General features: G+C 43.6%; 1 protein-coding gene across 2 annotated transcripts; it reads right to left on the bottom strand.

The window, feature by feature from the left end:
• Positions 1 to 3,999: 3,999 nt before the first annotated feature.
• C1S (complement C1s) lies at positions 4,000 to 26,876 on the bottom strand. 2 transcript variants are annotated; one of them, XM_048504669.1, is made up of 12 exons: positions 26,712 to 26,876; positions 25,022 to 25,066; positions 24,428 to 24,632; positions 22,379 to 22,556; positions 21,144 to 21,269; positions 18,284 to 18,483; positions 16,449 to 16,602; positions 15,059 to 15,174; positions 14,214 to 14,292; positions 8,457 to 8,594; positions 6,869 to 6,943; positions 4,000 to 5,151 (listed from the first exon to the last, which is right to left on the bottom strand). In XM_048504669.1, the coding sequence occupies exons 2-12, from the start codon at positions 25,039 to 25,041 to the stop codon at positions 4,367 to 4,369; spliced, it is 2,076 nt and encodes a 691-aa protein (XP_048360626.1). In that variant the 5' UTR covers positions 25,042 to 25,066; positions 26,712 to 26,876; the 3' UTR covers positions 4,000 to 4,366. The 2 variants fall into 2 exon arrangements, with proteins under 2 accessions (XP_048360626.1, XP_048360625.1); XM_048504668.1 differs by having other exon boundaries at positions 25,022 to 25,071; positions 26,712 to 26,875.
• Between the last annotated feature and the right edge of the window lie 413 nt (positions 26,877 to 27,289).

The raw sequence follows: 27,289 nt of genomic DNA on the forward strand, positions 1-27,289 counted from the left end.
TTTGATTCATAATTCAGGGCATACATACAGGCACATTTCTGCTCCTTGGCAGGCTGCAGGACAAAGGCTCATTCCGCACAGCATATTTCTAATGAATTGCAATCATTATAAATAAATTCGTTTTCAATTTATAAAAAGGGAAAGTGAGTTCATTTATAACAATTGCAACTTGTAAACATGCTGCGGGGAATGAGCCAAAGTTGGCGTACTCACCAGCAAAGGTGTCACTTGAGTCACTTGAGACTGCCAGCTGATCTGACGAATGGCTGACTTGCTTTTCTGCATTTAATGGCAGCCTGGTGAAGTTTGTCATGGCAAAGAAAGAGACTTCATGTCTAAGCACAAAACCATTGCTGCTTGCATGTCAGCATTCCTGTCAGGAATAAGAAATCATAAAACTTAGGTTTCTAGTATTCATAGTTCCTCAGGAAAAAAAGAGTTTAAAATAATATCCCAGCCAAGTCATTTAATGAACCTTTTCGAGAACCCCCACTTCACCTCTGAAACACTGGTTGTCAATTCATTTTCTCCCATTGTCATTTGTTTGGTAAATTTAAAAAATGAACAAAAAAAGTGGAGCTGTTAAAGGCATGGGTACAGCAGGAAGCTCAAAAATGGGCAAGCTTCCCTCATACTTTCAGAACCATCTACTTGGGCATAACTATGTCACTGAATCCTGAACATGGAGCTAGTGTTTAACCTTGCCAAATTGTGAGTGTAACTGCATTGTTTGATATAGTAAACTGATGGGATTTGGCAAGTGCCAGTCACACAATCCAGTAATGAAGGAGTTGGGGGGGGATCATTATTGCATTAACTCTGCTAAATAAGTATTTGTCCACACAACATAAACTTTGTCTGATATACTAAATTTTGTGGTGGTTCACTGATCTTTGTAAATTTTAAAAGCTCTGCTTCGTTATGGATCCAGGGTTCTGGGTATGTGACCAGATATTCCTAACTGTCTAGTTTTAACATTTTGTGCAACTTTTTATTCAAACATCCCAGAAGTCAAAAGTGTTACACTGGCAATAGGCAAACTAGTTATTTATTATCCCTTCATACTTTGTTACTTCTAAAGTCCTGTCCTTCAAACATTTCCCAGAGAAAACAGGCAGTATGAAGGACCCTCTGAAATGTGTGCTGAGAAGAAATTCACATCATACTGTTATTCATTTTAGATCCAGAGATTGTCCCATCAGAGCATTGTCCAGTGATAATACTTCCAGCATCTGCAAACCTTGAAAATAAAATTAGGCAAAGGAGAGAGAGAATGGAGAAGGGAAGAACATTGTACTCTGCTTTGGGATTCCATCAGGGACAAAAGTGGGAGTATAAATAAAATAAATAAAATTACCAAGGCATTGAATAATTGTTGACAAAATTTACCAGATTCTGTCTTGCAAAATCAAAACACCGGAAACTGGAATTCTTGACCTTAGATACTAAATGCTGCCTGTATAAAACACACAGGATGCTGGCAACAGCTGTTTAAACATCAGCATCAAAATCTTCAAGTCTTTACCAAGCAGGCTGGGTTTTCCCCATCTGGACACAATAAACGCTAAGGAAAATGCATGCCTATGCCATTGTCAACATCTTTTCCAGCCCAACCCTGACAATGACATTCTTTCTCCATGTCAAAAACCCAGATTTCAGGTTTTGGGAAATTCCTTGGTGATCAGAACAATTTTCTGCACTGAAGTGAGGGAATGTCCATCCTGCCTGCTCTGTTTACAGTACTGGTGAAAACTCCCCCCTCCACGAGTCTTTGGAGTAGAGATGGATGCCCTGTTGCTGATTTGTATGTGGTTTTAGTTACGTGACTAATTAACTGACAAGATTGGTTTCCATGGAGAAAATGTCTGCTTTGGAGGGTGAACACAATAGTATTATACCCTGCTGAGGCCCCTCCTCTCCTCTCCCCAAACCCAATCCTCTCCAAGCTTCACCTCCAAATCCTCAGGAATTTCCCAACTAGGATTTGGCAAACATCGTTTTGAAGACCTCCCCTCCCCTCCCTTGCATGCCACCCCTCACTCCCTCCCCTCAATCACTCCCATTCCCTTGCATGGCATCCCTCCCCCTTCCTTCCTTCCTTCCTTCCTTCCTTCCTTCCTTCCTTCCTTCCTTCCTTCCTTCCTTCCTTCCTTCCTTCCTTCTTTCCCCCTCCCTCCGCTAGGGTGGGTGGGCCATGTCCAGATGTCAGGGCCCCTCTCCCTCCCTTGCATGCCACCCCTTACTCCCTCCCCTCCCTTACTCTCCTTCCCTTGCATGGCATCCCTCCCTCCCCCTCCCTTCCTTCCCCCTCCCTCCGCTAGGGTGGGTGGGCCATGTCCAGATGTCGGGGCCCCTCCCCCTCCCTTGCATGCCACCCCTTACTCCCTCCCCTCCCTTACTCTCCTTCCCTTGCATGCCACCCCTCCCCCTCCCTCCCCTCCCCCTTCCTCCGCTAGGGTGGGTGGGCCAAAGCAAGACTCCGTATAGAAGTTGCTGGGATACCTTGGCATTAAACACTTTAATTGCCGCAGGTACATATTGTTTTCCCTTGCTGTAAAAAAGTTGGGTTGGCAGATCTCCAAGAAGGACCTGGAGATCTCCTGGAATTAGAACTGATCTCCAGGCTACAGAGATCTGATCCTCTGCAAATAATGGCTGCCTTCCAGGGTATGGCATTGCACCCTTACACCCTCCCCAGGGTCCATACCCTCAAATCTCCAGGTATTTCTCATCCAGGATTTGGTAGCCCTAGAGGCAAGAGGTGAAGACAACCAGCCAGAATCTTCAAACTCACTAACTACAAAATAAGGGGTTTCCTTCTGATTTGGATTGCAGGGAGGACTGTGGGTGCAAACAGGGGAATCAGAAATGGAAGGTTTGGGGTTGAATCACTGGATCATAAACGGAAGTGTACAGGGGGATTAACGTATGGTGTAATGAATCTTCAACAATTTTCCTGCTGTTTTATTTTCAGCACTGTTTTTCTGAGAAACCATAGAAACTAGAAACCTTGTTGTTTAACACTGTACAAAGAATGTTAAGATACTGAAGGCCTGCCACCTCAGTCAATGAAGCAGCAGCTGTGTCACCATTTGACTTGGAAAACCAAACAGGCACCTTGCTTGCAGATCAAGTGAACCACAGCAGTGGTTCAATTCAGAGTTTATGCAAATTCAGCCAACAACAATTAGGGTGAGAGTCCAGTTGGGGGCCACTTTACTAACTATGGTCAGTTAGCATCTGACAGATTGTGATTTGTAATCTTGGTTTGAAGTTGGTTTATTAACCACCATTTGTCTTAAATCCAGGCGGTCTCAAGTCTACTCAGTGGCAAGAAAAAGGTTTCCAACATCTTCATTCACTGTGTGAGTTAAATATAATCAAAGATAGTATGGTGTGCATGTTGTGCGTTGCCATCAAGTCATAGCTGACTTATGGTGACCTCGTAGAGGTTTCAAGGCAAGAGACATTCAGAGACAGTTGCCATTTGCCTGCTTCTATGTCACACCCCTGGTATTCCTTGGAGGCCTCTCACCCAAATACTTTCTAATGTCAAGGCTGAGAGTATGACTAGCCCAAGGCCACCCAACACGTTTCCATGGCAGAGTGGGGATTCAAACCAGGGCTTTCCAGATCTTAGTCTGACACCTTAACCACTACATCATGCTGGCTCTTGCTTTAATCTTTCCTGTACCAAAAATATAGGAGAGCTTTTACATTAGCATGTTGCAAACCTTTCACCATGTAATCCATGATGGTTGTTTCTCCTCATGGTACAGGGATGACAGAGGCTGTAGCTCATACACTGTGATTTTCCTAATTAGTATAAAGGAGTTAAGAGTTTAAATATTTGCTGCACTTTTGCCTAGCATAACTGGCCCCTTTGATTGTCCTTTTACTTGCTGGGAACCATATAATGGAAAGAATAACTATTTCTTAATGTAGCCATTGAGACCAGATCCTGGATACTGAAAGAATTCTGTTAACCAGACGTTTACAAATATTATAAACAACTTGTTTTAATGATTGTATTGTATTATTGAAACAGGTCAGTTGACTGTGTAATAAAAGATAATTCAATTAGTGCTGTTTTTCTCAGACAGTTACGTAGGTGATATATGGGAGTTTCCAAAGTCAGAAAATAAATGAAGCTGCTACAAAGAAATAGGCAGGAAAGCACTCCAAGAAGCAACCAGGAAGTTCTTAGATGCGGATGGAAGAAAGCAGGCAGCATGACGCCATTTGCAATGCTGGGGACCTTCACTTCCAGTTTTATTCTCTCATTTTAGCATTACAGACTGAACTCATTGTCAAGAGTCAGTGGGTCCTGTGGAAGACCAAGACAATGCCCCAAGAGGGTCTGGGTCTATTCTTCTTCTACGGGCTGCCTGTTCATGACCTCTGTGATCCATTCCATATAGTTGGCCACCTTTGTGTAAAGGCCGTAAGTGCCACATTTTGGTCCCCAAGAAACTAGACCAGCAACGTAATAGCGTGTCTTCTCATGAGGGTCAGGGAGGGCAAAAGCCCCCCCACTGTCCCCAGCACAGCTGTCACTTTCCCCATTCCCAGCACAAATCATATTGTTTGTAAATCTATAGGCTGAGGAATCCAGAGAAGAATCTGGTTTCACGCTTCGGCACTGCTCCATGTTCACCACCGGGATGTGGGCTTTCATGAGGAAAACAGTTCTCCTTTTGTCTGCTGTTTTGCCCCATCCAGCTATGTAGCCCAGTTCATGCTCTGGAGGATCATATTCTGGGGATGTACCAGGCAAGCAGATAGTTGAGATGGTGGGACCCATTTTCACAGGTTCCTTCAACTTCACCAGAGCAATGTCATTATCAAAGTCGGTCCGAGTTTCTTGTGTAGCTTCTTTCCAGCCAGGGTGAATGAACACCTCATCCACTACTAGTGGGTTGGCAGTTTGCAAGGTATGTTGGCCAACTGAGAACAGGCCAGCATATATGGTTGGGTTTTGGTTTCCTTCCAGCACGTGAGCAGCGGTAAGTACCCAACGGTCAGAAATGAGAGCCCCACCAGCTCGTGGGTATTCAAAGAAGATTTGCCAAGGGAAGTTTCCTTGTTCAGCCCTTGTGCCCCCAAAAATCCTTCCTGCACTTTGGATGGGGGTGCGAGGAACTCCACAAACTAGAAGGAAGGGGGGAAAATGTAAATGTGCAAGTCACAGAAAAACAGATCAAATAACCCAAACAACTGATATTTGCTCTGTGTATGTGTCTCTCTGTGTGTGTGTCTGTATGAAGTGCCAACAAGTTGCAGCTGACTTAAGCTGACTAAGGCAACTGAGTACAGACAAATGGGGGGGGGGGGATTCCTTTTTAAACCCTAGCTGGTAATCCCAAACCCAAAAAGCTGAAAAAAATCACCTTTTTTTCTGGTATCATTTTGGGATCGCCTGCTACAGCACTAGAAACCCCCTTTAAAGGGGGAAAACATTTGGCATAAATCCCTCCCTTCCTTCTCTGTTATACCCCATGGGGAATCTTTCCAGGATGGGGGGGGGGCTGTTTTTTAAGGCAGACAGAGCCATTTTTCAGCATAGCTGCTGGTGATTCTCCTTATCCCCAAGTCTGGAAAAGATTGGGTCAGGGTGTTCAATTTTATGGGCCTTTGATTTTCTTCTATTTGGGAGCCGGTAAAAGTGGATCCTCTGGACCAACTTCTCCCAAACTTGGGGGTTCTTATAAAGAGAGACACCAGCAGCTATGATGAAAATTTGGTGCCTTTTCCTTAAAAAACAGCCCCTGAGCCCTAGAAAGATTTCCCATAGGGTATAGCAGAGCCAAATTTACTCAGATTCCTAAAAAAAAGGGGGGGAAACATATTGGTATGGGGATTTGGGGATTTTTGTGAATCCCCCCAAAATTCAGATCCAGTATACACAGATATGAATTTTATTTTTTAAAAAAGGTACACCCCTAATGGAATTTTAAAGGCACCAGATGAGCAGGGGCGGGGGGTCTCCCATTGCCTGTTCCTCTGTAGCAACCCTGCTTTTCCTTGGTGGTTTCCCATCCAAATATTAGCCAGGTCTGACCCTGCATGGTTTTCAAGGTCTGACAAGGTTGAGCTAGCCTGGGCTACCTATTTACTACCTGGTTGAAAATAAAAGGGTGTATACTGTGATATCTTTAGGGATAGGTATCTCTACCCGCCCTCTGTCTTGGCCAACTCAGTTACTGGGTTTATATAAAGCACCAGATATCAATGCTGCCAACGGACACCTGCCTGGGGCATTTAAGCTCTCAGAACTTATGGAGACCCTCTACAACTCTAATCCTCAGCCCTACCAACTGCAAGAATCACAGGATGCTATCAACTGAAACTGAGGACAGAGTAGATTAGGATCACATAAAGGCTACCAGGTACTAGTTTACTGGGAGATCCGGGATGGCCTGGATCCCATTTGGGCCTGTACTTCTTGGTGTGGCTCAGTCATCCCCAGGGCACTGTAGCCCCATCTGGTGTCCAACCCACAAGGGGGTATATCAACAAAATGGTTAGTAACTAGGACATCCAAAGGACTGATCAATTGGCACTCCAACAAGATATCTGGATGGAGAATCTCTGGAGTTGCTCAAGTCCCAACATGGTTAAAACCAGTTAGATGCTGAGGCTTGAGGCTTACACTAGTATTTTAATCATTATGAATTATTGAACTTTCTTGGCAAACGAAAAGGGAATTTTTAAATCCTGTGGAGATCTTCTTTAAACTAGAAAGATGCAGTGATGAGGATCCCTATTTTACAACAGAAACTAGAGATTACTCATATGCATGTTTAGAAAGAGGTACAGCTTGGGGAGAAAGGGAGAAAGGAAGAGAAAACAATCTTGGGTATTGTACCTGGGATGCAGACAGGAAGTTCTGTTTTCCCATTTTCATCCACCCATTGCCCACCATCAGAACACTGATAAGTCCCTTTGGAATAAAGAAGTACAGTAATTAGTTCACTGCTGTTTTGTTTTGTTTTAATCTATGGTATATCCAAACAGGCCAGGGGCCAGAAGGGAGTTCAATAGAGAATCATAATCCAATTTGTAGTGGGCTACATAATTGGCTGTTTAGGATTCTCTCAAAGAATGCTGAACTAGATAATCTTCGATCAAATCCAGCAAGGCATGTTTTTAAGCAGAAGTGCATCCTTGATATTATTATATCGATTCAAAAATCACTGGTGGACCATGGGATATTCTAGTAAATACAACAAAAAGTAGGCCACACAAGATTCCCTAGACCCTTGACAAACAAGATCTTCAGAGATTTCACAAGGGAAGCAATACACTGTGGTCGAAACTTAGAATGTTCATGGTAAAAAAAATCCATTGTGTTTCCCCAGTCCATATACAGGTCTGTATCCCTGCAGGATATTTTTCATGTGTATGCATTCCAAGCTTTGGAGTACATCATATGCACTGCAGACCTAAAAAGCTTTAGACTGTTTTTGGGTCCAACACACTGGGGAAAACTGGCCTGTTCAGTTTATGCTGACAGACATCTTAAAACAATGTTAAAAGCCCTCTTCTCTGCGCATTTCCCAAAAGCCTTTGGTGAAGCATATGAGAACATTTCATTTATTTCAGATGGAACCATATGGCAGCTTCCTTCTTTATTTTCGTAATCAAGAAGAAGAGTTTGGATTTATACCCCACCTTTCTCTTCTGAAAGGAGACTCAAAGCAGCTTACAAACTCCTTTCTCTTCCTCTCCTCACAACAGACACCTTGGAAGGTAGGTGAGTCTGAGGCTGATTCCGCATGGGTCAAAAACAGCAGTGTGAAAACGGTCTGAAAATCGTGTAAAAGAGTTTAAAACGGTGTAAAAGGGTTTATACTGTTTTCACACCGTTTTCACACCGCTGTTTTTGGCCAATGCGGAATCAGCCTGAGAGTTCTGAATGAACTGTGACTAGCCCAAGGTCACCCAGGAGGAATGTAAGAGTGGAGAAACAAATCTGGTTCATGAGATAAGGAGGAGTGGGGAATCAAATCTGGTTCTCCAGATTAGAGTCCCACTGCTCTTAACTACTGTATCACACTGGCTCTCATCAGGGTCTATCCATACCTTATAATGTTTCCAGGTCTACTCACCCACCAGTACTTACTCCCTTTTTGCCCAAATGAAACAGCCAATCCTGGCTTTCCTCTGCCTCCTCAGTGTAGGAGGGCGCTAGAAGAACCTCAGAAGCATCACATTTGTGTCTACTAGGAAATACCTGCCTCGATCATTCAAAGATTCTTGGCTCGAAACCTCCCAACATTTTATGACTGACCCACCCCCTCCCCCAAGTCAGGCATTTTAGCCAGTGCCAGCTGCTTGTTTTCAAAGTTTTGGCAGTGCCCACACATTTAACAAAGTTGGCTATCCCTGGAATAAACTAATATAGCTTTCTGGCATCCTGAATGGATGCTATGTACAGCTTGAGAGTAAGGCACCTCCACTTCCGCTGTTCTTCGCTGCATAATACTCATGGCAGGTGTAGCGGATTTTGTCTTGATACTGAGTCTTGTCAGCTCCTGTTATGTAATGGACGTCTGCGTTTTCAACATCATCAGGCATCCCACATTCTACAGCTGTAAGAAAAATCAATATAATGTTAAGAGCAGCACCCCCGCTCTGCCATCCACTCCAACTTTTAGGTCCTCTAACCAGTGGTGGGATTCAGCAGATTTGCACCACTTCGGCAGAACCGGTTGTTAAAATGGTGCTTGTAAACAACCAGATCCCACCACTGTCTCTTACCTTATACACACATCCTGCCTGCATGCTCATTCACTGTGCAGGGAGGGAAAGGAGGCTTAAGCATATAGCATATAACATACCAGCAATCTGCATGAGAGAAATGCACGGAGAGAAATGCCCGAGTTTGCAGCCTCTCCTGATGATATGCAGTGTTCCAAAACCTGTGCTGCTGATCATGGGCAGAGGGTGTACGTGTGGGCACCTCATCTGCATATTTGCCCCATGCACACCACTCAGTGATTGTGTAATGACAGGATTTAGGGCCAGCAAGTTTGTGCCCGCTCTGCCTCCTTGCAAAGTGTGTGAACATGGAGGTGGGACATTTCCATAGGGTGACAGTTCTGATTGAGCACAGCTTTCCATTCTTCCTCCTGTATGTTGCATTCATGGAGTAATGTCTCAGTATAGAATATCATGATTATTTTATCATTTATTTACAGAATTGGTATCCAACCTTTTCGCCCCTACAAGGGCTACCAAGCAAACCAACAGTCTAAAACATACATGATAAAACTATGTTTTAAAACCATTAAAATCAACCCCCCTCTCCCAACATATAGGCCCATTATACACAGAACGCTTACCCTGGTGCTTTTAACTGTGCCATGGGGCTGTAGTGTGGTCTCCTTGTGTTTCTCTGTTTACACAGAAGGAGCCATTCACTGTCTGACCCATAGCTGCTTGCTGAAGTCCAACGTGCCTCTGATTTCCTGGTTCTCTTAACTCTGCCCATCACTTCCCTCTTAAAAGCGCAGAGCTTATCACACTCAGTAGATTGCTGTTACATCAATATATCCGTGATTGCAGTTATAGCGATATAATATCCCCCCCACAAAGAAAAAGGCAAAGCAATTCTCTGAACCAAACTCTACAACTGATATCTTCCCCTTCTACACACACACACACACACACACACACACACACACACACACACACACACACACACACACACACACACACACACACACACACACACACACACACACACACACACACACACACACACACACACACACACACACACACACACACACACACACACACACACACACACACACACACACACACACACACACTGCAATAAAAGACAGTGATTTTTGCAGTGCTTCTCTGTTTATATTGGTATATCAATATAATAAATAAGAAAAATTGAAGTAATAACAAATCAGAAAAGGGGGAAGAGGAGAGTTGTGCACAGGAGTGCAAGGGAGTGAAGGGGCTGGAGTGGGCCATGGGAAGATGTTCGGGGCAAAGCTGTGCTCACTGGCAAACCTCTCCCACTCTGGCAGCGAAGACAATTAAAGTTGTGCTTAAAGCGGTGTCACTTCACTTGGCATAAGGAGAATGGAAATTAAAAGTGGGGCTCAGGAAAATACATCCATAAAAGAAATTTTGCTGTGACAGACATTTGCCCCTGCCCCACAGAATACACCTGACGCATAGTTAAGACACATACAAAACAGCACTGAAACACAAACAAAACATTAAAAACATTTATTAGAAAGGAGGGATCATTGAAGGAATGCAAACAAAAGAAAAAGCTTTCAACCGAAGGCGGAAGACAGCAAAAGAAGAGGACAGATAATATTCTCTGGGGAGAGAATTTCAGAGCTTTGGTGCCTCTACCAAGAAGCCCTCTTCTATGTCGCCACTCATCTAACCTCAGTAAGAGAGGATACCTAAAGCAAGACCTCAAAAGATTACCAAAATGATCAGGTAGGTTGATAGCAGAGGTGTAACTCCAGGAAGGGGGACACACTGGGCACGCACCCCTGTGGGAGCATTCCAGGGGCGCCCGGGCTGGACGGGCAGTAGGCTCGCACTCCAGTGCACCAGGCGCTTTCCCCCCTTGCTACGCCTCTGGTTGATAGTCCTTCATTTTATTGGTCTTAAACCATCTAGGGCTTAAGACCAGCTCATTGAATTGTGGCCAAAAGCAAATTGGGAGCCAGTGTAGATAAACAAAGACTATATAGATATACAACTCACTTCAGTCAGCAAGCATCCTGGCTGCAGCATTTTGGACCAACTGAAGTCTCCGAACACTTTTTCAGAACAGCCCTACGTAGAATAGTCCATCCCTAGTTACTACTTCTTTTGGGACCAACTCCTTTGTCTCATTAATGCCCTCCCCATATATTCTACCTTCACACCACGTTGCGTATTTTTAAAGCATTGTTTTAATGAGGATCTGCTTACATTATTTTTGGTGAATCACCACATTTTCTTACCTTTTGTAGTGGTAGGTTCCCATGGTACTTCCAGATGCCCATGGATTGTTTCCTACAGCCCCTGCCAGCATGGCCAATTGGCCATGCTGGCAGGGGCTGATGGGAATCTGTAGTCCATGAACATCTGAGAGTGCCATGGGTCCCAGTGAACATCTGGAGTGCCAATTGGCCATGCTGGCAGGAACTGATGGGAATTGTAGTCCATGAACATCTGGAGTGCCATAGGTTTGCCACCACGGCCTTACAGCAACTACAAAGAAGGACATTGGTCCTTTTTTTGGTTGGGGGACAAAGCAAAGCTATTTTTTTCAATCGTGCTCTTGGCTAAAATCTCTAAAGTATTTCTCAATAAGAAACCCAAAAAGCAATTTAAATCAGTTCACTGAAATGCACACACAAATCAGCTCAGTAAAGAACAAGACACATCTCAAAGGAATGGCAAAATAAAACATCAAATTTACTCATTTACAGTCTCTTGATTCTGGCTGTATAATATGAAAATTGCCTTCAGTTTGATCTAGCGATTCATTCTCCAAATCTGACACTATACAATGTTTCGGGTTCCGTAGAGACTAACGGAATGAGAAATGGTGTGAAACAACTTTACTATGAAAAGCAACTCAAACACTTTGTTAGAATAGATGCTAAGCCTTCTTCTAGATTCTAGAACTAAACGAAGCTATATGAATTTAGGGGTATAAATTACTGAATTCCTTGACATTATTACATATATAAGAAAATGTCTTTAAACTATAAATAGTACAGTTGTCTTTCCATTAAATGCTTGGTTTACAGAAGTGAAAACAGAGCTGATGAAACAATACAAAAAACTGTTCAGACTAGAACTGACTAAATCCCTAAGGAATATTCACTTTACTCAAAAGCCTTCTGAAAGAATTGAGTTTTCAGCAGAACACACAGGACTATATAGAGGATATTATTTGTCATTCCTGTGGGGAATGGGTTCCACAGTTCAGGTATCGCTGCCAAGAAGGGCCTAAACATACTTTTGAAAGTATGCATTCATGCAATGGGACCAGTATGGGCAGGAACCTAAGATGAAGGCACTCCTTCAAGTACCTTTGTTGGAGCTAAGTGGTTAAGGGTTTTAAAAGTCAAAAACAGTGTTGGGAACAGATCAGTAATCAGTGCAGGAGGCACAACAGTGGCTTAACATGTTTGTTCTGGTGTGAACTTGTTAACTATTTGCACCACCAGCTGAAATTTCTAAACCATCTTAATAGACAACGCCGCATCTGATACAATGCAGTACTCTCAGCTGGAATTTACCAAGACATATTGGCTCTGGGCAAGTCAGGTTTCTCCAGAACTGGCCACAATTTGCACCCCAACTGATACTGGTAAATAATTAACCTGAACTCCTGTTTATCCAGGGGCAAGGAGAAGTTCAGGAGTACCTCTCTTTAAGGTGAATGTCCGCTTTTGCAGAAGGAATACAACCTATCCAGAACCTTTTCTAGCATCAGTTTTATCACCATCCGACAACACTTCTGCCATTCGTAGATTAAGTTTCAGTTCATTCACCCTCATCCAGTCATTACTGACTCTAAACCATGGTTTGCCAACACCTTCCTAAAATTAGCTGGAAAGTAAAGATAGGGTTTGAGCCTTGACAACAGTATCAATGAAAATTCACTCAAAAATCTCTGGATGAGTTTTTCCCCCAGCAGTTTCATGTTGGTATTAATTGGCTTGGGGACAAGATTTATAGAGGAGAAGTTGATCTATGGCTACCAAACTTGATCCTCCTTGATCTGAGATTGAAAATGCCTTAGCAGACCAGGTGCTTGGAGCAGCAGCAGCAGAAGGCCATTGCTTTCACATCCTGCATGTAAGCTCCCAAAGGCATCTGGTGGGCCATTGCGAGTAGCAGAGTGCTGGACTAGATGGACTCTGGTCTGATCCAGCAGGCTAGTTCTTATGTTCTTATGACCTTTGAGCTTTCTGGCACCATGCACACTAAATTTTCCAGCACATCGAATTTTCCCTAACACTTCATGCCCTACTTTATGAGAAGGATCAGAACAAACATGGAAGTGCCTTCAAGGTCCATCCCACCCATATGATCTAGAAGGATGCCATGATTATAATTTCAAAAGCCTTTGAAATGTCTGGAGAACCAATAAGGGTACAACTTCTCCAGTTGATAGAATGGTGCAGATCATGTACTAGTGTGACCAAGACAGTTCCTGAGCCATGTCCCTGTTGGAAGCCAAATTTGAAAAGGACCTTAGTAACCCATTTGATCCAGAAGTCCCAATAAGATTGGGGAGACTAAACTGGGAACTAATAAATGCTGAAGAAGAAAAAGGAAGACGGAAGAAGAAGAAGAGTTTGGATTTATATCCCCCCTTTCTCTCCTGCAGGAGACTCAAAGGGGCTTACAATCTCCTTGCCCTTCCCCCCTCACAACAAACACCCTGTGAGGTAGGTGGGGCTGAGAGAGCTCTGAGAAGCTGTGACTAGCCCAAGGTCACCCAGCTGGCGTGTGTGGGAGTGCACAGGCTAATCTGAATTCCCCAGATAAGCCTCCAGGGCTCTTACTTTGGGGAGGGGGGGATTCCTGTGCCAAGTTTTTTGGTTCTTCTTCTTTGACTTGTTTGGCTTGATTGTATTAATGAACATTGGATTAAACTGGGAGGAAATGGAGGCGGAGTCTCACACTACTCCAGAAGAGATTAAGGACAAAGATGAGAGTTCTGCTGACTGGAAGACCTTCCTCCTGCTAATAAAAATCTTCACCACCACCAACGGATAACTTATGGATGAGTTTGCCTAAATAATGGATCCTTCAAGAAACATCACACTGCCAGTTAAAAGCAAGGAAGGAGGGCACATATATTTCCGTCACAGTAGTTTTCACACAATTTAAATGACCAGATTAAAGAGCATGAACAAAAGCCATGTGGGGGTGTAGTAATGAGAGGAATCAGGCAAGGCTGAGTAAAAAAAAATTGACCGGATTCAACCTTATAGAAAAGAGTTAGACATTTAGTTGAAGTTCTAGTTGCTGCAAAGGCCAGATGCTTAATTCTGAGAAAATGTGAAACTGAAATGTGACAGGTCGCTTCAATGTGTGCTCAAAACTTCAAAGAAAACATTTCTCCTTCTGCATTTTTCTCAGTTACACTCAACAGAGTCTCACAGATCACCTGAAATTTTCCTGAGGAACTCCGACAAGAGGAATACAGCACTTACGTTCACATCTGAGGTGCGAATCTCTCCACTCTCCATTGCTTTGACAGCTAGAGTAGAAGGACCTGGAGCTGCCCTGTGTCTGAAGGAAAAGTCATTTAGAGGAGTCAGAGTTAATTCACCATGAGAGGAGAAATGAATCAGAATGTGTACACATGCACATATGGGGAAACCAGTATTTTAAGGAGGTGGAAAACAACCCAAAATCTTTGGTAGCATCTAGACCAGGGGCCACATTTGGAATTTGGGTACAGGGTGTTGGGTGGAGGCACAATGTGGCTCCCACAGCAGGTAAAACCCACCAAAAGTGGCTACTACAAAAGGTGAAGCCAAGCACAGAACAGTGGCGTAGCTACAATAGGAACGTCTGTGGACATTTGCCCCAGGCCCCACCATTGTAGGTCATGTGGGGGGTGCAAATGGCCCCCCACAAGGTCACGCTCTGCCGGGGTCGCAGCATGAGAGTGCAAGTGCTCTCAGAAGTCTCAGGGCTGTGACAGAGCCACACTGGCTCTGTATGTTAATAAAGGTTGTTTTTTTAGCAGGCTTGGTCCTGCCTGTGGGCTATCTTTTAAGTTATGGTGAGCATTTTTAAAATTATGATTTTTAACTGTAATGTAGGTTTAACATGTTGTTGTCGCCCTGAGCCCTTCTGGGATGGGCAAGGTATACAACTAAAAATAAAAATGAATTAAAAATTTTTTAACAGCATACCCATGAGCCTTTGACATCAAAGCAGAAATAATTGTATTTTAATGTAATGGAAGCTCAAATTACACAGGATGCAACAGGAAAAACCATCGTTGCAGAGTTAAGGAACAATTTTAACTATGTAAGTGTGAACTTACTGTCACAATCTCATAGCCTGTGTTGCAGGACACCTTCACAGAATCCTTGAAGACATAGCGCTCTCTTTCAGGGTCCAGAAAAGAGTTTGGGGTAACAGTCTGTGGACAGGGTATTGCTGTGAAATGGAAAAAGATATCAGGGGTCAGTCACGTTATCTGTGTTCTCTGTCTCCCCCTACCCTTCCTAGATTTAATTAATTATATTTAAAACATTTCTAGGTTGCTTTTTACTCCAAAAAAAGTCCCCAAAGCTTTTCTACGTTTGTTAAAAACTCTGACATTTATTCACAAAGGTGCAAATCCAAACAGACAACTATCATACTTTTTTATCATCCTTTCCCCTGTGAAAGTTTATTCAGTGCGTTTTTATCCTGCCTTTCCTCCAGACAGCTAAGAATGGAAGACAAGGGCTGTAGCTCAGTGGTACATCATTTGTTTGACATGTAGAAGGTCCCCATTTCAGTCCTCAGCATCTCTTGTTAAAAGATCCAGTAGGCAATGTGAGAGACCTCTTCCTGAGATGCCAGAGGTCCTCTGTCAGTCTAAGTAGACAATATTGACTTTGATGGACCAAGGGTCTAATATAAGGCAGCTTCATGTGATCTAAGATTTCCCTCCTCCATGTCTCCTTGTAACTACTCTGTGAACTAGATTAGGCTGAGAAGGAATTACTGACCCAAGCTTATTCAGCCACCTTTACTGCAAGCGGGGATTTCAACCCAAGTCTCCCCACTCCTTGTCAAAAACCCTAACACTGTCCCACAGTGCCCTTCATTTTCATCTACCTCAGAAAGGCAAAGGGGTCTGGCTGTAGTGAGATTGTTTTACCCTGTCCATTCAGAGCTAGAAACCAGTTCAGCCATCAGCTAGATTTCTTGCTGTTTTCTGGTCAGCCCTGAAGACCCTGCTTACCGAGAACCTCCTTGCTCTTCCTAGCCCAGAAAGCAAGGAATGGTTCTGAGATTCCACTATGGATTCTTCCTCTCCGCTCCTGTGGCCTCTTAGTCCATGGAAGTTGAATCTGGATCACAGCTAGGCAGCCGACTCCTGATTACCCTGCACTGGTCTGGCACTCAAAACTTCTTCCAGCAGCCCAGTAGATTTTCTTGTACTTCCCGCACCCAACATCCACCCACAATTTGTTAGTGTGCATAATTCATATGCTTTTCCCAGGCGTAGATCCACCCCAGCGATTATTTCCAGTCAGAAGTCATTCCACTGATAGCAGTTCACCAATGGCAAACCATTTCTGCCTAATCACTTGCCTTGATAGTCCCTTGCTAGAATAATCATAAATTAATTGTGATCTGATGGCACTTCATATACACAAACTACCCTTTTCTCTGTTTCTGAGAAACGTGAGTACTCAACATGTTGTATCTATACTCACGGTCTCCAGAATAGCGGATTTTCCAGCCTTTGCCTTGTGTAGATCCGTCAGTACGGAAATCGATGTCAAGGATATTGCTCTGTGCCTTGATTTCTGAAGGGCCTGTGAATGTGTTGCCACAGAAGGGACCGAAACGTTCATCTCCTGCTGAGATCTGCAAAAAACAGCCGACAATGGGGCTGGATAAATGTAGACAGAAATGAAAAGGCAGATAATATAGTCCAAAGAAAGGGGGATTTAAGCAGAATGAAAGCAGAAAATTATACTTGTGAAGCTTAAGGATACGTTTGAACCTACTCTCTGTCAGCGCAACGCAACAAACAATTAAAGAATACAAATAAGTTACTGAATTTATTGAATAGTTTAAATAAAATGCAGGAGCAGTCAAAATAAAACATAAGAATATTGAAGCTGTGTATATTTTATACACACCCATGCAAGCAGAGACTGACAGGGAGGTATTCCCATTCTTATATTTCACTTCTCCTGCCCTTCCTCACAACACTTGCCATGTCTTTTCATCCTCCCCCACTGCTTCTCTCACTTTGTCTCCCATTCTGCTGGCCCGTCACCTAATTTTCTCACACCCTCCATTTTGTCTTGTTTTTCTGTGGCTCTCCCCTTCAGTTCTCGGACAAAACAGCAGAAGCCAAGAGTAGATAAATTTCTTGTTCAACAACCAGATAGAGAATTGCATTCATGTTCTGTTTTTATTTATATATGTAATTACTTTATGGTCTTCCTTCCTTTATGGTCTTCCTTCCCCAAGGCGGCTCAGGGCAGCATACAACATTGTTAAAACAATAAAAGCAATCAAATTTCATTGCATCTTGGTACCATAGACCTGAAGCGTATCGAGGGAAAATGGCGCCTGGGGGCAACACTTCCTGGGCAATCCTCCCCACTTACTGGTTGGGGCTCAAGGGCAGGCTCAAACCAAGCCCCGCCCCCTGCCTCTATGCAGGCCGGCTCCTGCTGTCCCCAAGGCATGGGGAGGGCAAAAGCTGGCCTGCATGGAGAGCGGGACTCAGCTGCGGGCAGTCCAGGTGGATGCCGCAGCCACCCACCACCGAGCCCCACTCACTGCCTCCCTGCAGGGGGAGCGGTGACTAGGTGGCATATGGCTGGGGTGCACGCTGTTTTGTCATGTGGGGTGGGAGCCCAGCACCCCCCACACACACACATAACTGAAAGGCATGTGCCCAGGGACATGGGTGACCCAATTTCCCTATAGGCCATACCCCCCTCTGCCATAGCCTCTATGAAGGAATAATAATTACCTTAAAACCATACTCCTTAAAACCACCATTCATGCCACTATCAGGACCACAGCAAGGGAAGGAAAAGAGGAGGGAAGTACAGGGGAAAGGAAGAGGAGGTGCGGGGAAGCCAATAGATGGGATACTGTTGCTGTCCTTAACCCCTCGCAACCTAGAGATTACACTTCAAAAAGTGAAAACTTAGCACTGCCATACCCTGTTTAGGATAAAGATGACATGAGATTTGTGAATTCATTCACCTTTTCCTGGACCATCTTTGTTTTACAATGCTCCATTTGGATCTTGGTGCCTACCTAGTTCTGTCCCCAAGGCACGAGGACTCAAGCGGAGCATTCTAGAACAAAGATGGTCCAAGAAATGACTGATGAATTCACAAATCTCCCGTCATTTTTATCCTGAACAGAGTATAGCAAAAGGCTAAAAGATTCACGCAAGAACTAGGCCCACAAGATTCTGGTGTTTAATGCGGGGGCTGGCTGATATACATTCACCCAGAAGCGCAACAGGAATACCAAAACATTCATGGAGCTCTGGTCTCTCAAAGCCATTGCTTACTGTTAAAGTATCAGGGCAATTTCCTTCCGAGTCAGCAGACTCTATGTCAAAATCCTTGCTCTTGAAAGTCAGGACCACACGGTATCCCGGTTCCAACACCACATGGTAATCACAGTGCGAATTCTCAGCATATGGGCTGGGATAGTTGGGGCTGCTGATTTCCCCGGTTGGCTCAGTGAATACATTCCCACTGCAGTTCATCACTAGAGCTGGGGATGTGCACAAAAGGTCAGTGACATTGCTATAGCCGTTTATCCTTTATCGCAATCCGCATGCTCTTATACTCTTCTTAAGGTCAGTAAACAAATTCAACAAGCAATCTTGAGTTGCCACCTAATCCTCTTATACCAGGGTGGCTAACTCCATGAGTGCAGGGGTGGCGCGTGAGGGTTAAGAGCTCGCATTCAATCTGGAGGGAACCTGCTTGATTCTCAGGCTCTGCTGCCTGGAGTTGTGGAGGCCATCTGGGGAATTAGCCCAGGATTAGACTGTACACTCACACACACGCCAGCCGGGTAACCCAGTTCAGAATTTGCTTCCAGATAGCCAGTATTAGGGGAATCCCAGCTTCAGGATGGCTGGTTTCCCATCAGTGCTCGTCAGCATGGCCAATGGGCCATGCTGATAGGGGCTGATGGGAATTGTAGTTCCTGAACATCTGGAGAGCCGCAGGTTCCCTACCCCTGGGCTAGTCACAGCTTCTCAGAGCTCTCTCAGCCCCACCTACCTCACAGGGTGTTTGTTGTGAGGGGGGAAGGGCAAGGAGATTGTAAGCCCCTTTGAGTCTCCTGCAGGAGAGAAAGGGGGTTATAAATCCAAACTCTTCTTCTCTTCTTCAGATGTTCATGGGCTACAATTTCCATCAGCCCCTGCCAGCATGGCCAATTCAGAGGCTGGTGGGAATTGTAGTCCATGAACATCTGGAGCACCATAGGTTGGCCACCCCTGCTAATACTTTTCTTAAACCCACCCTTAGCATCTCTAGCTCCTTCTGTCAAGATTACAACTCAGCTAAGGTGGTGGCATATTTTGAGGAACCATGAAAAGGCTGCAATTATTTTTATGTTTATCACCATGGAAGCGGCACTGTTTTAGATCCCTACCATTCAACTAAGAAAGGTTGAAACCCTTCCTCCCTCTTAAGGCACTTTCCTGACTACAGCTTTTCTTCCATCAAAAGACGGCTGGAGGCTAAAGGAAAGCTTCACATGTTGCTGAGTGGCAGGATGTGGACTCAGCCTCTTCATCACAGCAGCAGACATGGTGATTTCCATGGCTTCACTGGGACTCTACCCTGGTTAGAACAGGTCCCACAAGCAAGCAGGCCATACTCTGGATTTGATCTTTGGTATGGGTGTAAATGTAGATCTGCTCTCTATAGACAACAGTCAAATCCCTTTGCCCTGAAGGCCCAACTGGCCTTTAGTATCCCGTCCTGCATAGGCAACAGAGTGTAACCCCACCCACAGAGTCTTATGGATCCTATTGGTTTCCTATTGGTCTCCCAGAATGCTTTGTGGGATCCAGAATGCTTTGTGGGATGCCCTCCGGTGATGCTCTTGATGAGTTAGTGGAAGACTGGCATGTTTGGCACTCCGAAGCCATTAAGAAGATCGGCCCTTGACATCCTCTTCATTCCTGTACCAACCTGGCTCCATGGTATACCAAGGAGCTGTGGTTGATGAAAAGGGAACTGAGATGAATAAAGCGAGTTTGATAGCAAACTCAGACAAAGTTAGAACATCTTATAGGACCATATGGCTAACGTGGCCTCTTACCATCTCCATCAGGCCAGGCAGCTAGCCCCCTACCTATCCCGCTGTGACCTGAAGACAGTGATCCATGCAATGGACAGCTCCAGGCTGGACTACTGTAACTCAATCTACACCGTCCTGCCCTTGAGATAGCTCTGGAAATTGCAACTGGTCCAGAATGTGGCAGCGAGGGTCTTCACAGGGACTCCAGGGCAAGCACACATTTGATCTGAACTTCAACGACTGCACCGGTTGCCAGTTGAATTCCAGATCATCCTCAAGGTTTTGGTGTTAACACCTTTAAGGCCATGTTAACACCTAACAAGGCCTTAAAGGTTTTAACACAAAAACCTTGCGGATGATGTGGGACCGTCGTTATCTTTGGGACAACCTTTCCCTGTGTCACTCCCCCTCTGAAGTAACCTATTGGTAGAAGAAGAAGAGTAGAAGAATTTGGATTTATATCCCCCCTTTCTCTCCTGCAGGAGACTCAAAGGGGCTTACAATCTCCTTGCCCTTCCCCCCTCACAACAAACACCCTGTGAGGTAGGTGGGGCTGAGAGAGCTCCGAGAAGCTGTGACTAGCCCAAGGTCACCCAGCTGGCGTGTGTGGGAGCGTACAGGCTAATCTGAATTCCCCAGATAAGCCTCCACAGCTCAGGCGGCAGAGCTGGGAATCAAACCCGGTTCCTCCAGATTAGATACACGAGCTTTTAACCTCCTACGCCACTGCTGGTAGTCCCTGACCCCACTGAGAAAGAAAGGTGGGGTATGAATGAAGTAAATGAAAACATGTTATTTCCACACCGTGGAAATCTTCAACTGCCTATTTCCTGACATCAAGCCTATGCTAAAAGGACAAGATACTTTTTTTTTTCTGGCCAATTGGCAGTAATCCTTCAAGGACTGAATTCTGTTCTTCATTTAAGTGCTATTGATTTATATTCTTGCCTTACGACAATGATACATCCTTCCAATTTATTGACTATTTAGGATTTTCTGCTTGTCCAGAGCAGGCTGTTGAATGAAACTTGTCTTCTCAACTCAGGCATGAATTCTGCAAGGGAGGATTATTATTTCAAGGGCTGGGAAGTCCAGGCTCCTACCTCCACAGGTCTTCTGATCTTCGTGTAACATATACGCTGGGGGGCAAGAACAATAGTACCCCCCAATGTAGTTGTTGCAGTAATGGCTACAGGCCTGCTCCACAAACTCCGTGCACTCGTTCACATCTGCAAGGAGTGAAGAAAAATGTCAAGTAGAATTTGTGTGGAATGATTGAAAAAACAAAATGGCAAGACAGTGAGGTAAAAATATGGCTGACAATGGAAAAGAAAGACCTTCATTAATAGGAGAATTCTAGGGACATATTTGTGAAAATCCCTATTCTCACAAGTATCACTTATTATGGATTCCCCACTTTGCACACTGATAATCTTGAATGGATCCATGAGTAAATCTTTGATCCTTGATGAGAATCAAGCGAATGTATTCTCTCTCTCTATGGGTTCAACTATATGCCTCCCCACTTGTGAGATTGACAAAACATATACGCCATCACACAATCACCCCACACTGTGCCAAAGAGAGAAACATATGGTACTGTGACATGCTTCAGTCAGTCATAGATGCAGGCTGTTAGGAGCAAAACCCACAAGACCATGGCCATATAGCCCCAAAAACCCACAACAGCCAACAGAGTTGGAAAGTTCTTGCGGGGTGGAGTCTGGGGCCTCGGGGGATAGACCCCACCGACTAAAACAGCCATTTTCTCTGAAGGAAACTGATCTTTGTCAACCAGAGATCACTTGGAACTCTGGTAAATCTCTAGGCCCCACGTGGAGATTGGCAACCCTACTCTAGGTTCAGTTTATTTTAAGCTGTATTTTTTTCTTTCACAAATACAGCCTCAAGAAAGAGAACTTTGTGAGGCCTTTCCTGCCATTTTCTTCCTGGAATAAAAAAGACACCCTTGAGATATTTTTACCCTGCTGAAAATAAGTTTTCCCCAAGAGGTGTAACAGCAGCTCAACATAGATTTTTCCAGTGAGAAAACACCAGAAGAGGAAAGGGTTAACCCCCCCACACACACACACACATATACACACACATACACACACATACACCACTTTTCTCTTTGACAAAGTAATTCTGGCAGTTAAATTGGGAAAAGGAAAAAAGAATTTTAGATGGAAAAAATAGCAAATATCTCAAATCCCCCACACACAGAGATGCACAAAGATAACACCCAAAATGTTGCCTTCTGTAACCAAGGCAATGCTGGAAGGAATCACATGTCTAGGAACACTTCAGATGCCAACTAAAGCAGCCAATGACATACCCACTGCAACGTAATAAGCCGCAAAGCCAGTGAATCGCTCTTCATTGGAGAAGTCAGACTGAAAAGTCACTGTCAAGGTATTATGGGGCACATAGAATTCCTTCACAATTTGTGAGCCAGGAATATGGTTCTTCTTCCTCCCACACAGTTGGCCTTCAAGGTGATCCCCAGTCAGGACCTAGAAGGGACAGACACAGATGTCTCATCTCTGCTAGAGAAATATATATTGTGGCTGGTTTTTGATAGTATTTCTGGCTGGTACATCTGCATGATATCAAGATAAACTAGATTTAGTCCCTCAAAGTCATTTTCCTCTGGTTGTGGGCAGGATGGGATGTTCTGAGATATGAATAAATTGAGAGTTTCTTGCCACCAACCAAGGCAGTCAGCTGGCCTATGCAGGCTGATAGGAATAAACAATGGTAGGTCTGAACCATGCCCTTGAAATGAAAAGGAGCTGAGAAGAGGGCTCAACTTCGTTCATAACCTGTTGAGGTTGTGCAAGAGAAGGTACCCATGGATTCAAGGGGAAGAAAGGATGGATAATGTCATTTGGATTTCCCCTGTCATATACCTTTAAAACAACTGCATTTAGAAAGAAATGTTGCAGGAAAGGCGGCTATAGAAACACCAGGAAGAGGAAAGTTCAATGTGTTGGTGTTACGTGCCATCAAATTGCTTCCAACTCAAGTTATTTTATTATATTACACATTCATGAAATTAAAATTAATTCTATAAAATTTAAAATTAAGCCTCAAATGGTTATCAGTTATCCTAGTGCGCTCATTAACCAGGACTCTGGAAAAGGGCAGTGTAGCTTGACTTCTGGATCGTAAATGCCTGCCCTTTTGTTCTTTATATTTCCACATGAAAAAAGCATATGGTAAGTAGCAGAGAAGGGGAAATGTCATTGTTTAAAAATAGGTGAATATTCAGGAATGACGAATAGGTGAAAATTCAGGAACAGGGTCTCAAATATCTTCAAGGGGCAAGGCCCTCACAGATCCCACTTTTGGCTTGACCCAGTGATGAAATCAGTTGGGTATGGTTTGCTAAGAACATGAAGGAGGAAGGGGAAAATGGAAGAATGTAGCTTGTATACGTGAAAAACAGGCTGTCATGAAAAGAGAAAACCAGAGGGCAAGGTAGTATATACTGGAAGTACCGTGTTTCCCCAAATATAAGACAGTGTCTTATATTAATTTTTGCTCCCAAAGATGCGCTATGTCTTATTTTCAGGGGATGTCTTATTTTTCTGTGTCGGGCATGCTTCCAAACAAAAACTTTGCTATGTCTTACTTTCGGGGGATGCCTTATATTTCGCACTTCAGCAAAACCTCTACTATGTCTTTTTTTTAGGGGATGTCTTATATTCAGGGAAACAGGGTGTATACAAATATTGTGAACATAAGCCCAGGCTTCAACTGGAACAGCAGCATCTGCAGCCTTTCCTATTTTTCTGAAGCTAAAGACAGGCAATTCTTTTATATCCAGAAAGTTAAGGGTGAAATAATAGAGGCCTAATTGTCTGCAAGGTAATCGATCCCAAGACCACCTCTGGTCAAACAGACTATTTCCTTAGAAACCTGCCAGACCTGTTTGAACTGAGATAAAAGTGGGGTGAAAGCAAAAGTGAATAAACAGGGACACACATGAACCTGCTGTACACTGAATCAGATCATCAGTCTCAGTATTGCCTACTCTGAGTAGCAGCTAATGTCCAGGTAGATTTTCCACTGACCTACTACTTGATCCTTTTAAGGCCAGGAATTGAATCTAAGCCTTCTGCATACCAAAAGGATGCTCTACCACTGAACCATGGCCCTCCCCAAATCTGTGTGCTGTATTATGTCATACCCTTTTTAAACAACCACCATGTTCCTCCAGCTCTTTGGAAGACAATCAGAGAACGACCTCTTCAACCTACAAAATACCCATTGCGTCTTACGCAGCAAAGTGAACCATTGCTGCTGACCATCAAACCAATGCAAGTCTCCTCTGTGGCTCCCTCCCTTCCTCCACCCCTTGGCAAAAAGGCAAGGTCTGTACCTTCACAGAATCATACGCGCAGTTTTGGGACGGTTCTATATCCAGGTGAGTGAAGTAGAGGCGTATCCCATAGCCAGCGGGAACATCGATTTCCCAGGATTCCAGAGCATCATTGGGATAGGCCTGAGGATAGTTTGGAGAGAGGATTTCTCCAAACATGGTGGCTGCATCAGAGCATGCAAACAGGAAGCAGGCAATGAAGCTCCTAAGGGAGGAAAGAGGAACAGTGGGGAGTGGCCTGTTGTCTGCCTATACCTCCCAAGCTAGAAGAATTGTATCAGTTTCAACCCAGATCCCTCAAGAGCATAACGGTTATTCCAACAAGAACTTGGAATCCCTTAGCCAGAACAAGGAGTCAAATATGTCACAGTTCAGATATTATGCAGTGCAACCCATTATATACTGAGGTCCCTCCCCTCCTCAAACTCTCCTCTCCCCATCTTCCATCCCTAAATCTCGAAAAATTGCCCAGCCCTGAGTTGGCAATCAAAGCTTTGCTGGAAGTCTGTGAACCGGGGGAGGGGGGAGCATTCTTTATCAGAATCCTATGTCCTTAAGCACACCTTTATTTCTTATGTTCCATAGCCGACTTACCCCATATGGAAAAGCTCCATCTTGCTGCCTCTTCAAAAAGCAGGGCTGGACTTCACATACGGGCAAAAACAACACAATTGTTAGTACTCGGTTTGTTTGTTTTCTCTCTACTAGTGATGTATCCTTGTTTGACACAACAGAGTTGATACTCTGCTGGCAAAGAACATAACCACTGGATGCATAATGCCTAGATATTATTATTCACCCTTAGCAAGTAAAACTAGTTCCTCTAGCATGGCACATAAGCCTTTAGAAAACAAAAGGACTGTAGCAAAAAGTATATATAGGCCCAAATGTATGCACAGCACCATGGAGGGGAAAAGGGCAGGTACAGAATCACAGAGAAGGGCTCGCAACAGAACTATCAGCCACTTTCTCCAAGATAACCGACCCCTTCCAAAATTCACTCAGACTCTGTCAGAGAACACCGAGGTGATTTTCCCTACATGAGGCATTTTACAGGTGTGAAATAGATTCTGAAAAGAAATAGATAGTATATCATAATATTTTAGATTTTTTACAAGGAGAATGGAAAATGAAAACAAGAGAGCAAATTGCCATCAAAAAGTATTTGTGTGATTGGTTTTCTTATGTCCAATTGTGTGAGAGATTTAAAACAGACAAAAGGGCAGATGGTTTGAATTACATTAAAATGAAATTTGAGGTAGAATTATGTACAAATGATGGACATATTGTTCCCAAAATGTATAAGTTATTGTTGAATGGAGACAGAAGAACAAATGAAGGAATGTATGATAAAGTGGGCTATGAACTTTGGATATAATAGTCAATTAGAGTAATGGGGAAAATGTGGTCAAGGGGCTTGAAATATATGTTAAGCTTTAATCTGAAAGAGGAGTTTTATAAAATGATGTATTAATTCCAGAAAAACTGGCAAATATATATAAAAATATATGATCAGCAAGAAGGGACTGTTATCAACTATGGTGGTTTTGTGATAAAGCTAGAGAATTATGGTGGTTAATACATTCTACAATTCAAAAGATCTTAAAAATGAACCTACAAATGAGACCAGACTTTTTTGTTGGGAGTTGGGACTTATGGATGTGACTTTGAAAAGAAATCATAGATCTCTGTTTTATATATGGAAAACTGATATAATATAAAAAATGGAGGGGGGAATCAATTTAAGGCTAGTGGCTTTGAAGGTTAATGAACTTTTAAAATTAAGAACTAACAGAGGAAAGTGTTATGTTATCAATTTATAAGTAATGTTTATAAAGATATAATTGTATATGTGGTTAAGGACCAAGAGGTATACTTATTCACAACTAATACGCAATGCAGACCAAGTGGGAAGTCCCTACAATAAATGTACTTAACTGTATTTGTAATCTCTGTAGTTTTGTTTGTTTTTGTTGTCAACATCATTTTAGTTACAAATAAAAAATTAAAAGCAAAAGCAAAGAGAAGGGTACTCTGGAAACGCTATTTGTTTTTCTCTTCTAGTGAGGTATCCTCTGCTGGCAAAGAGCATAACCACTAGATACATAATGCCTAGATAATATTATTCATTCACCATTAGTAAGTAAAATTAGTTCTTCCAGTATAGCACAAATATTTTCTTTCCCAGGTTCTGCAAAGGACTAGACTTTCCCATCATAACACATTTACCCATATCCTGATCTTCAGAAAATGCATTTTTGGAAAGGGTTTATAAAATGCTTACCTTGTGCTCTTGTCTTTAGTGCGGTTTGTGTCTTTTCTGTCCTGTGGATTCTCTCTTCATATCTCTTTCGGATCCTCATCCACATTTCTGGCTTGTCAAAATATTAGCGGGCTGCTGACCTCTTGCGCCCTCTGCCTTTGGAAAAGGGAATATTCCCCTCGGTTGCACAATACCCTTTTAGGGCCAAGCTCAGGCCTGCGAAAGGGGGAAGGCTGCTTAGATCCTTTCAAACTGAGGGGTTTTTTTAATTTTCAAGGAAGTCAGGTGACTTCTGCGAAGAGAGCAGAGAGGGGGAATTCCAGTGTTGCACAATCCTTGTGGAAGGTTGCCATTAAAACCTAGTCGTCTCTTATCCGCTAATTCAACAACAAAAATTGAATTTCGGTTACTGAATTTCCCAAAAATGTTCTTGGGGAGGGGGAGGGGAAGGAACGTTTTAATCCACTGAAGCAAAATCAGCAAAGTCTTCTAACAATTTAAAGACTATGGGATGGGCAGACTAAGGTTGCCCATTCTGGCCTGCTTCTGCTGCTGTAGTAGTAGTAAACAGTAAGCTGGTATCCTGTGTTCTCTCAACA

The sequence above is a fragment of the Sphaerodactylus townsendi genome, linkage group LG07, assembly GCF_021028975.2.
Source record: "Sphaerodactylus townsendi isolate TG3544 linkage group LG07, MPM_Stown_v2.3, whole genome shotgun sequence".
NCBI classification, from domain to species: Eukaryota; Metazoa; Chordata; class Lepidosauria; order Squamata; family Sphaerodactylidae; genus Sphaerodactylus; species Sphaerodactylus townsendi.

What these genes read in the sequence shown, in the direction of transcription:
- C1S (XM_048504669.1), bottom strand. Translation starts at nt 25,041, where the DNA reads ATGGAGCTTTTCCATATGGG. An exon ending in AATCCGCTATTCTGGAGACC is followed by an intron (nt 15,175 to 16,448) that starts GTGAGTATAGAT and finishes TCCATTTCACAG; the next exon opens with CAATACCCTGTCCACAGACT. An exon ending in ACTTCCTGTCTGCATCCCAG is followed by an intron (nt 5,152 to 6,868) that starts GTACAATACCCA and finishes CCTTCCTTCTAG; the next exon opens with TTTGTGGAGTTCCTCGCACC.